The sequence below is a fragment of the Anopheles aquasalis genome, chromosome 2 (genome assembly GCF_943734665.1).
Source record: "Anopheles aquasalis chromosome 2, idAnoAquaMG_Q_19, whole genome shotgun sequence".
Lineage (NCBI taxonomy): Eukaryota > Metazoa > Arthropoda > Insecta > Diptera > Culicidae > Anopheles > Anopheles aquasalis.
Genome location: NC_064877.1, coordinates 78,124,508 through 78,135,646, shown reverse-complemented (window position 1 = coordinate 78,135,646; position 11,139 = coordinate 78,124,508). Strand labels below are relative to the sequence as shown.

The 11,139-nt window shown below is 40.0% G+C and overlaps 1 protein-coding gene across 6 annotated transcripts; it reads left to right on the top strand.

Moving 5' to 3' along the window:
• The first annotated feature begins 569 nt into the window (after nt 1–569).
• On the top strand, nt 570–3,156 carry LOC126581659 (transmembrane reductase CYB561D2-like). 6 transcript variants are annotated; one of them, XM_050245471.1, is made up of 4 exons: nt 570–662; nt 795–873; nt 934–2,177; nt 2,270–3,156. In XM_050245471.1, the coding sequence occupies exons 3-4, from the start codon at nt 1,956–1,958 to the stop codon at nt 2,777–2,779; spliced, it is 732 nt and encodes a 243-aa protein (XP_050101428.1). In that variant the 5' UTR covers nt 570–662; nt 795–873; nt 934–1,955; the 3' UTR covers nt 2,780–3,156. The 6 variants fall into 6 exon arrangements, with proteins under 6 accessions (XP_050101428.1, XP_050101427.1, XP_050101429.1 ...); XM_050245470.1 differs by having other exon boundaries at nt 575–662; nt 767–873; XM_050245472.1 differs by lacking the exon at nt 795–873 and having other exon boundaries at nt 590–662; nt 1,577–2,177.
• Nucleotides 3,157–11,139: the final 7,983 nt, after the last annotated feature.

Genomic DNA, 11,139 nt, shown 5'->3' with positions numbered 1-11,139 from the left:
ATACATGAAGCGTAAACTCTAGCGTAAACTCAGAATGTAATGCCAAAAAGTTTACATTTGCCGTTTACACGGTGTAGAAAAGATTATAGGTCCACGAAGCATAAATCCTAGCGTAAACGCTGTTTGCAAGCGATTTGCCTCACTATATTTTCTGTTTGTGATTTGCATTAATAGTGAGTGATCATTACTAGCGTTTTTAATCTTTTTCTTCGGAAAACAGGTCTTATTTTTCTCACAAAAGTCGATTAAAGTTCAGTGAAATTCGGATTACACGTCTCAACCCGGTTATGTAAACATGTTCAAGTGTGAATTAATTTTATATTTACGCTTGAGTTTACGCTTCATGTATCCCCGGCTTTATACTTCAACGATCACCACTGTAAAAAACGTTTATTTAAGGCGCTGCCACACTGGTTGCGGTACGTGCGGTACTAGGTGGTACCAAGTGGTAAATCATTTAAAAAGCGACTTTTACGGTTACTCAGTAACTCCCGGGGGGGGGGGGGGGGGGGGGGCTATTTAAGTCTTTTACCCTTCTGCAAAAAACTCGAATCTACCATCGGGTGGAACTGATCGGGAGGATTCAACAGTCCGTTATCGCATCGTAGCGTCGAACGCCCACAAAACCAGGCGGCAATTCAGTTTCAGAGCGCTTTTTAACGGTAAAAAATGGATGAAATGGAGCATGATTCCCCGAATGGCCGTAAATGGTCCTCGGTGATCGGCTACATTCAATCCACTTCATCATATGCACTTTTTTACATAGTGCACCCGCTCGTTATCATCACATCCAGTGCCTGTTTGCTGATTGCCTGCTGGAAGTATGGGTTTTCCCATTTGTATACCTGGCACGTTTTTCTCACGGGTCTCGCGGTAAGCTCGTGGTCGCTTTTCTGGGGATGTCACCGATGTTAAACCAACTCCATGTTTTAGTATCACCTGCTGATGGCCAGCGGAATAGTCGTGTTGAATGGCAACAACAGCTTCACCCGGTTAATGAGACATTCCGCGAGGAGACTGACTCATCTCGGTTTGCAGTGTGTTGCTAGTGGAGCTGTGCTCGTTGGATGTGTGGTGCAGTACGCAAGCCGCGAAATCAAAGGCAAACCACACCTAGTTTCGGTCCACTCAGTGACGGGAACAATATCGGTGGTTTTTGTAATCATTACGCTAGCGATCGGGCTGATCATACTGGTGTGGGGTCAAGGTCCAAGCAGCTGTATGAGACTCTCGGTCTCCAAACGATTGCATCGTATCGCTGGGTTGACAAGTTTTTTAGCCGGAACGGTTGCGATCGTTCTATCTTACGATAAACACACTTTCACTGAACACTTCTCGATAGAAGTGTGCATAATGTTAAAATGCTTTGCTGTAACCAACACTCTGCTTAGTCTGTGTGGCATGTTCAGGAGCTCATACCAATTTATTCGAGAATGGTTTGGTGCTTGTAGAAATAGTGATTATCTTTTGTACGAAAATTAAACATGTAGCGTTAAATATACTTGTGATAACGGAGAGTGGAAATAAAAAACAATAATCTGTAATCTCGCGTGGGATTTCCCTGCTTTGTACACAGCTTCCAGCGTTCACGATGGGCAACCCAGATGGCTCGTCTTCGCGACGGTGATTAACTCGTGTTGCAAATGATAAAGAGAACGCTCTACCCTCGCGGTGTCGCGTGCAGTGTGTGGGGGGAGGTTCGCTAGTCTCGCACGTAGCATCTCGTACACGTACGGCTGATAAGAAATCGTGAAAACTGTGAACGCAAGTCTGTCTATTGATCAATCCGTACAAAAGAATAATGTTGAACTGGGCATTACTCCATACCATCGCAGCTTACGCTACGCTGCAGCTCGCTCTGTTCGTGGTGAGAATCAATTCGTTTAGTGTGCTGTTCTGTTGAGTGGTTTCAACAAAATTTGGCAAACTGAAATCGTGAAAGTGTGAACGAGAAAATGGCAACGGAAAATGGTTTAGAAACGAAAACCAGTGTGAAAGAATCTTTCGAAAAACCCAAAGAACCAGGAATGAATGAATGGGTGCTGATGCTGGAAGGAATATTCAACACCATAAACCACGTGATGATCGGTGTCGTCTGCATTTACACCAGCTGGCTCTGCTGGATCAATGGATTCAGTAAGCTGTACACATGGCACGTGTTTCTCTGTCTTCTCGGGGTAAGAGGGCACGCAAACTGCATTTCGTATACATCTGCTGCATCCGTATAATTAATTTCACACTCTTCTCCGTACATCATTCCACCCCGTAGTACCATCTGCTGATGACCGAGGGTATTGTTCTGTTCTACAGTGGAAACGGATGGTCCCAAAAGCTTACCCATTCACATAAGCGAACCGTTCACTGGCTGATCGAAGTTGTCGCCTGTTTCTGTGTCGTGCTAGGAATCGCACTGGAGATCTACTATCGCGAAACAAGCAACAAGCGTCACTTTTCCTCGACTCACAGCATAGTGGGACTGTGCTCGCTAATCTTCCTGTGCCTTACGTTCGTCAACGGTTTGATGTCTTTATATGCCGTAGAATTGCGGCGTCGCATTAAGCCGATATACTCGAAGCTAAGCCACTATCTTAGTGGTACAGTTTGTTACGCGCTGGGTATGGTAGCAATTATGTTGGCATATAAGAAAAAGATATACCATCAAAACACAATTCAGGAAGGCATTGACATGATGTTTTCTTTCACCATCTTGGTCACTGCATTGAGCCTTATCGGGGTTGTGAGGACCGTGTATAATCAGCTAAGAATGCTCCCAAAGTGAACCCACCAACGAAAACTACCAACACTATATGGTCATATGAAATAATGTATTGTATGTTGGAAATCATTGTGCTTTTATATCTTTTTTGAATAGCAGTTGTGAAAACCGAAAAATGAAGTAAAGAATACGACACCCAGGACAATAATAGCTAGTTATTTTTTATTATAATAAAAGGTATAACAAAGACTAAATGTGCTGCTGAATATTGTATTTAAGCTGAGTGGAAAGAATTCAAGCTCAATAAATCCATGATCCATGAGATGCGCCAACCGTAGAACATCATAGCTAAAAGAGAATTTCAGAATTATCTTTAATATTGATTTCATTGTGAATAAAATTGTACCTCAAAATCATTGTATGCGGGGCTCGTAAATATTTAACAAGCCATCAAGTTTGAAATAACAGCGTGCAAAAAGAGCATGTTAATTGTAAATATGTGATGCGGAACTTTTCCTTTTTACAAGTCGTCCCCGAACAAGAAGATGCATCTTATGCGACATAGCCTTCATGTCGACGCTAAGTTGTTTTGGATGTTACTTTCTACGAAACAAGATGCTACCGGTGTTGTTCCGGTAGCTAATGGGTAACGATGTACTCCACCTTTATGCTTCCTTCCCGCTCCTGGCGATATAGATATTTGCTCAAAATGACAGAATTATATCCTCGATGTTACTTTAAGATACTTGGCTTAAAAATTGAAAAGGAACAAAGGAATGGAAAAAAGAGTTCTTAAAAGGTTCTTAACGAGCAATGTTTTTATTATATAAAGCACATATCAAATATTGGTTTTCAATAATTTTCATTCACTCTGGTACTCCTTGCGGCATTTGGCGACATAGATGCAGAATGTGTATCATTTTAATTTGTCCCGGTTGAATCACATGCCTTTCATTTCATGCTCATTCATTTCAGTTGTCCCTTGTACGGAAAACCGACCTCTGTAGAGACCTGCGGCATTTTTCGGAAAACTGCATGGTAAAAGGTCGGCATGTACTAGCAATTAGATTTTCTATGACTGTTCGATGGGTCGAAACACATATTTTTAGTCGTCCCCTGTGAGCAGTGTCCACCAGACTCCTGGTAGAATAATTGAGATTTAACTTTTTTCAGACTATTGTGCCTCGTGCCACTAAAACGGAATGACCGTTTGGTACCAAACAATGGTCCCATTAAACCATCAAGCAAATCATTCCAATTGGTGTTATGCGGTTCGAAAATCTAAGTGCATGGAGATGATTGGCATAAGGGAGCATTGTTCATTGGTAGACATAATTTAGAAAAACCGAATGTATGGGCACCCTACCATACCAAGCCATTTCGAAAACTCCCTAATTGCCGTCTAGACTACGATTATGAAAAAAGTGTAATTGCCGATTGTTCGTTCGCACACACATTTGGAGGTCAACGTGTTTTATTTATAGACGGGTGTGGGGCAGTAGGATAATGTGTTAGTATAACTATTGATTGCTAAAATCAATTTTAACATACTTCTTGTCAAGGACATTCTTACACAAAATTATCTTCTATTTTCACGATTGCCACCACTTTCAACAAAAAACAAAACTCACGAGTTTTACATCGTTATGTAGCGCCAGCCGATAGGAATCGTGGTCATATGATTGTAGCCATTATTCTAGTTGATTTGCTGTTAGTTACCGGATATGGGTTTACGCATAAGGACTCCACACTGTACCACATGATTGCTCATAAATGTCGCTAGGATACCTGTAGTGCTGTAGACGACCTGTGGAGTAAATAATTCTAAAATGTGTCATCCCCAGGGAAGATGTTGTGATATCTTTTATCATGGCATTGTGGATGAAATGTGAAGGGAAACGCAATGTGGCCAGAGTGAGCATTCACCTTTACACCCTTGATTATTTGAACAGCATCGCATGTGACCCATATATTCGATTTTCTCAACGTTGGAGCAGTTTCTTGAAAACGATATAATGGAATTTCATCTCTGCCACGATAGAAAATGTGGCAGATAATAGTTCTTAGAAAAACGTGCCTTTCAGCAGCGATTTCTATTCTCAGTGATGAAAGGAAGCTGGCTGAAAGGAGGATTCCATAAACGGTTCAGTTTGGTTCACAGCACAGTAACTTGTTTTCAAAGCATTTCACACTCACTCCTGAGAAAACTTATCCGGCGTTTTGAGTTCTTACCCTAGTGTGGAACAAGGTTGCAAAATTCCTTTCATCTATTCAAGGCTTGCAGAAAGGTGTTTGCTTTTAATTTTCCTTCATCATCTTGTCACAACACATAGGCTACATTCTATTTCCGTTGTGAATAATACCGATCGAAGGTAACTCAGAAGGGTGTTTGCTTTTCCTTTCTTGTACATGAAACCGCTTTCCACAGAAACGATTTCTCGAGTAACGATCGGCAAGAAAATTCTTTCTTTGCTGAAGATTTACTCTCAGCTTCGCTTAGCTAAAGCTATGTGAAGGAGCTTAAACTGATAATTAATCAACAGCTTCTTTCCATCTGTGCTCCAACTAATAAAAAGATGTAAATCTAAAAAAAATGTATTATTGTCACATGGCTTGGGAAGTTGCAAAAAATGTATGATTCTAAATTCCTATTCCTTGGAAACACTTGTGAAATGCTAACAAGATTTATCTATTGAAATTCAATCGTGACACTTACCGTAACTGTTGCATTCCTAAGAAACATTAACATTCAATTCATCCGGTTTGATAGTTTTTATTTTTACTTATAACTTTCTGCTCTTGGCTACTTAAACTGAATTTTCACAAACAAGGAATTGAAATTGCATTTTAACTAACCATTTCTTTGGGCAAGATCATAGAAAAATCATACACATTTTAAGTTTAAACTGAGATTACTCTCTTGAAGCGGTCACAATTCTGTGATTCATCTGTTCGGAAGTCACATCTACAGGTTTGTTAATTAGCTGTGAGTTCATATTTAAAGCTTCAGCTTTAGGTCGGCAGACATATCTCGTGCAACCGGTTGACATAGATATCTGGCGGCGGGAACAAACGAGAAGTTCATGTTCAAATCCTCCAATCATTAGACTTACTAGTCCCTGCTGATTGACCAGAAGATCAGACACAAAGCACAAACGAGTCTTGTCACTAAAATGCGCCCTAATCGCTGGATTGACCGAGTACAACGTGCATAGCTATCGTCCCACCCAGTGGCTGGAATTCTGCCCGGATGCCCTAACATGTGAAAACACGTTTCGCTGGCTGATAGCATGTGCGAGTTGAATGGTCTTCATGCTTGCAGTACTTTTCATATTCCCAGGAGTTTTAAGGCGGCATGAAGTATCAACAAATCCGCAGAGAGACACATTAACGAGTCGAGCTTCCTGGGCTTATGCTTGGCTTTGTAGGTTTGAGCTCATGAATATCCATTTTCAACTCGAACCCTGAACATTTGTTGAATCCTGTGTTGTTCGGCAGCTCTAGATGTTTTTATACTAAATCGTAATTGAACGGGATGTTATATTTCCACACGCCATTAGTATGTCCGTTCTATGTTGGAATACAAACTGATTGAGCTTACTATTCCTATTCCTTAAGATTGGTTTAATTTACCCCTTTCTTTCTGGTTTATTTCATTCTTATCCATCTAGTAACACTTTCGCTAAGTTTCGAGATCAAATGAATAATAGGCATATTGGCAAGTTACTTTATCTGTTTAGTGAAATTACAAAAATAACTCTTCTTCATTTATACAATTCCATGTTCCTTATTTTTTAAATTCGCATGTTGTTTCCTGCAGAAAGAAGTTAGTGTCTACTACTTTAAAAATTATCACCGCACTTTGGTTTTCTTCGATAAAGACCAACAAGAATTTGCGTTTTTTAACCAAGTACTTTCCTTCTCCTGTCTAACATGCACCAACCAACGGCAAAGCACAAATGATACACGTGGAGTTGATGATGTTACTCAGCGCAGCAGATGATTCGCTGTACTCGAACCCTTTCCCGACTCGGCATTTGCTCATTTCTCTCAATGCAGATCTCGATCCCGCTTCCACGATGGTTTGGAATCATCTCACCAGAGTTTCTTCGAGTAGTTGAGCATAGAACCCGAAGTCAAAGTGTCTCTCGCATCGGGACAACCTGGTGAACCACATTGAAATGGGCAGAAGAGCAGGTTTGTAATAATAAATAGTCACTGTTGTTCTTTGTCCTTGCGGTGTAGTTGCAGCAGGTGTTGAAAGGGAAACACTGGAACCATGTAAAAGTACGATGCTTCATCTACTGAACAGTGTGTATGGCCGGTCTCAATTGTTTTGCTCAAAAGATCATTAAATTCTGAGAAATTCTAGAATCGCAAATTGTTCATAATGCATTATGATATACAACTAACAATCACTATCACGGAGATGAGCGTTCCCGATGGGCCTTTAGGATGATGGCGTTTGGATCATCAGGATGTTGCTCCGTCATAAGTTGATCTATTTTTGCCGGCATACTACCTTACGGCTCTAATTTTGATTAATAAACTTCTGATAGCGATCCAAGTTCATTGCAACCCGGCTGTCGTTGCAAGTTTCCGGCATGAGCAGATTTATGGGTCTCCAATGGCTCGCCGTCATGTTGGCAAAGTTATTCACCGTCGCTTTCATTATCTTTTCGTCTCAACTACAATTCACACTCACGTCGAGCGTGGTGTTCGGGGCGCTGGATTGAAGTGCTCCGCGGTTATTTATTCGCTACTGGCGCCGCCCTTTCCATCATAAATAAAACCCATTGAACTTGAATGTTCGAACGAGAATCATCCACGATCGTGGACTCTGTTTGACTCTTGAATAAAGCCAACTCAGCAGCAATCTGTACAGAAAAAGAATCGACGCATCAATATCATACCGAACCGCCAAAAGCAGTGACTCATCCGTTGAGAATGATTCGACAGGCATTGTTGGGGAAGGTGACGACTGCGGCTTGGCGGTCACAAATCAGCAAAAGCCCTGCCGACTCGTAACTGAACCAACGTATCCGAGATCGACCATGAATATACGCATAGCCCAGCGGGATTCAGTTTTGTTTATTTATGATCAGCATTACAGATCCCCTCGAGGATTGATTTTGCTTCTTTGATCTCATATCAGTATCTATTTCTGTTCATTCGTGGTGTGAAAATGGCAGGTGGGTATTGTTTGCTCTGCATTACTATTCACCAACTATACAATCAGATTTTATTCGGCTCGGCTTCAACTTGTGTGGCATTCAAATCGTTATTCAATTGCACGTCAATGAAACCATCATTTTCAAAGCACTATGGTATGAACTCGAGAAAAGTTCAAGCATCCATGCGTGTCTAACGTGCCTGAAAGAGTTCTTACAAATCGTACTTCGAATTGATTTGTGTATTTTTTTGAGATATTGTTTCCTTTCTATATGAATGTAAAACATCCACCGTCATTTACTGCTATAAACGGCTTTAAAATGAATCGCATTTTTTGTCTTATACACAGTAATTGATTTGTTCTATTACAGATAAACAGAAGGTAAACAAGCTTATAAGCAGAACAGCAAACGTAGGTGACAAAAGCATATTCCGTATTCCTACCTACCACAGACAGCTCATCATGTATCTCATCGAGGGATTCACTAGGCAAACAACTTAATATTTCAATCCATAAACAAATCAATTCAACGACCACGCACGTTTTAGCAATTCCTCAATACGCAAATAAAGTAATAAAGTCGAGCCGAACTCAAGTCGATCGTGAAAGTGATTCTAGTCATTTGCGGCTCAGTGGCGCTATGTGTGATGTGTTTGTGAGGTAACGTGGGTCGCTAATGCGGTTCAATATGAAAAAAAATGTCTATGAAATTTGCTGGGTGAAGTGGTTGATTGCTTATCCGCTGAACGTCAGCTTTACGATCTAAGTCGTCTTAAGATAGTTCCTTATGAGAAGCAACTGTTGAAAAGGCGAATAACTGAGCAAATTAGTATTTTTGATTGCGCGACCGAAAGTCAGAACTTATTTAAAGTCTTTATGATGACCAATATTTTTTGTGTGGCTGGCGATACCATTATTGAAACAATGATTTAAATTATTTAAAATAGAGTTCAGTTAAAAAATTAGTTAATTATGTAAATTGTATTGAATTGAATTGAACTTTCAAGACAATGCAAAACTATGGAAATGAAGTGTCGATGCTTGTTTGGCAATTAATTCAAACACCGCCTACGTTTATAAACATGATCTCCAATTGATTGAGTAGCGTGCAGGGACTATAATTAGCTTTCGATTGATTTGAATTAATGTGTTGTCGTTCATTTAGATAATTTGCGCTAATGTTGCCATGTTGTGAAGAAAACATTGATACATTTGTCACATCACAGTAATTAAGAATGATAATAATTGTATGATGAGTGATTTTAATTCAAATTAAAACAAATTGCCTTCTTTGTGGCTTATATGATGACTTATTATGATGACAGTCATACCCATAATGTATTTAATAATACATTGGACTTTATGCGTGTATAAAGCAGAAACTCCAAATTCAAAAGCTGCAGTCCATCTTACTTCACATCCTCACGTACATTTGCCCTTCTCCAGACCATTTTTTAAAGAACTTTGAATTAAAAGGAAAGAAATCCGGAATGAGATATACACTCACTGATTACAGCATAGTTTTTTGTGCTGATATCTGGTTGGAGCGCAATTCTAGAAAGCGTTGACTAGACTGGAATCTGCTTTCTACATTTCCATTTGTAGAAATTATCCACACAAGAACGTTAGCAAAAACCGCCTCTTTAACAAGTCATGCGGTTGCTGAAAAGGTTCGTGTGCCTTTTTGCCAGTCATATTGCTTCGTTTGGAATGAAATTCGCCCTCGCGGTATGGTTTGATGAAACCTTAGTCCAAACAGTTGACCACTTTTGCCTAGCAAATTAGATTTGAATGGGCATCCCAGCTTCTTTAGCCAGTTATGCAGCCAACAGCTGCATGGACTATGGCGAACCCGTACCCTATCTCTTTCAACGACAGTAGATGAACAACTTGTTTCTGTTAGTCCGGATACCTATCTCCGGACATTTATTAGAGTACTCTTCACGTGGTTTTTCGCTGAAAATGTTCGTTTGTCAGTTTCTCGTGTGCTTTGAAAGTTTGGTCACCATTCCGAGATAGGCCATTCGTTAAGATTATCCACTAGATAATATGACTTTTAATTTTATCAAAGCTACTACTGTTTATCAATATAACAAAATCGCTCTTGAATTAAATCGTTCTTATCTTTTTTTACCTTGGAAATTGCTCGGTTCGTTTGACTAAGCGATAATATTCGTTAATAATACGTTGCCAAATAGTCATTTCGCAAGTTGGCACATTTTCAAAATTTCTAAAATCTTTTCTATTGTGTAACACACTTCCAGATCACTGAGGCATTGTTCCCAGACCTCAAATTGCACTAATTAGGTGTTATGACCACAAAACTGGGGCTGCAATTGAGTTCGCTCTTTTCACATGCACCCAAAGCTACCCATGAGAAGAACTTCATTAATACTCTTCTAACAGAAGCGGATATTCAGTCTACACCGCAATTCCGGCACATTCAAAGAGCGCTTTTAGTCTTTTTGTCATGCACGAGGCACTTTTCGTGCACCATGACATTCTCAAATTTATCTTTGAAATTGGCAAACCCGTGCAAAAATGCTTAATGCTTGCCTGCAATCTGGTTGCAGACACGCTTTTGAGGTCCATCCAATCAACATTTGGTGTTCTACCCAAACGAATAGTTTAAATGCAATCCGAACGATACCGTCATGTAAATTGTCCTATTTCTGTCATTATAGTTGCATCATAGCTATCACTTTATCATTCAGAACGCTGTTAGTTGTTTATATATAATAATTTAATTTTTATAAACAAAATTTAGACTTGTTGTTCTACCATTTGGTTTCACATGAATATCATTTTATTCGTGTAAATTGGTTTATCATTTTCTAAAAGTGTGTATTAAAGATTACGATTACTCAAATAAGGTAATAAGCGCACGATAGCATATAAAACATAGCATATCACTTTGCACAGTTATCCATCTCCCAACGGAGTGGAGCGTTTTGAAGTCATAACTTTTCGTGCCTGATAAATGCTTAGTTTTGCGTACAACGAAATGTTATTTGGGGGTACTACCCCTTCCAACAGACTACTATACCTCTACCATGAACATACGCGAACATGTCGCGCATCGTATGCCAGCGCGGGGCCATGAATGACCGTAAAGCTGCTGTGTTCATAAATCATAACTCGAACTCGACAAACGACAAAAAAGAGCCCAGCTATGACAAGAAACCAAAAGAGGGAACCTGTGAGACTTATGGTAATTTGCTTCAATGGGCTGTGCGGATTCGAGCATCAT

Excerpts from the sequence above, each read along its gene's own strand:
- LOC126581659 (XM_050245468.1), top strand. The coding sequence starts at position 670 with ATGGATGAAATGGAGCATGATTCCCCGAATGGCCGTAAATGGTCCTCG. Across the intron at positions 874-933 it reads TTTTTCTCACGGGTCTCGCG|TATCACCTGCTGATGGCCAG; the intron begins GTAAGCTCGTGG and ends TCCATGTTTTAG.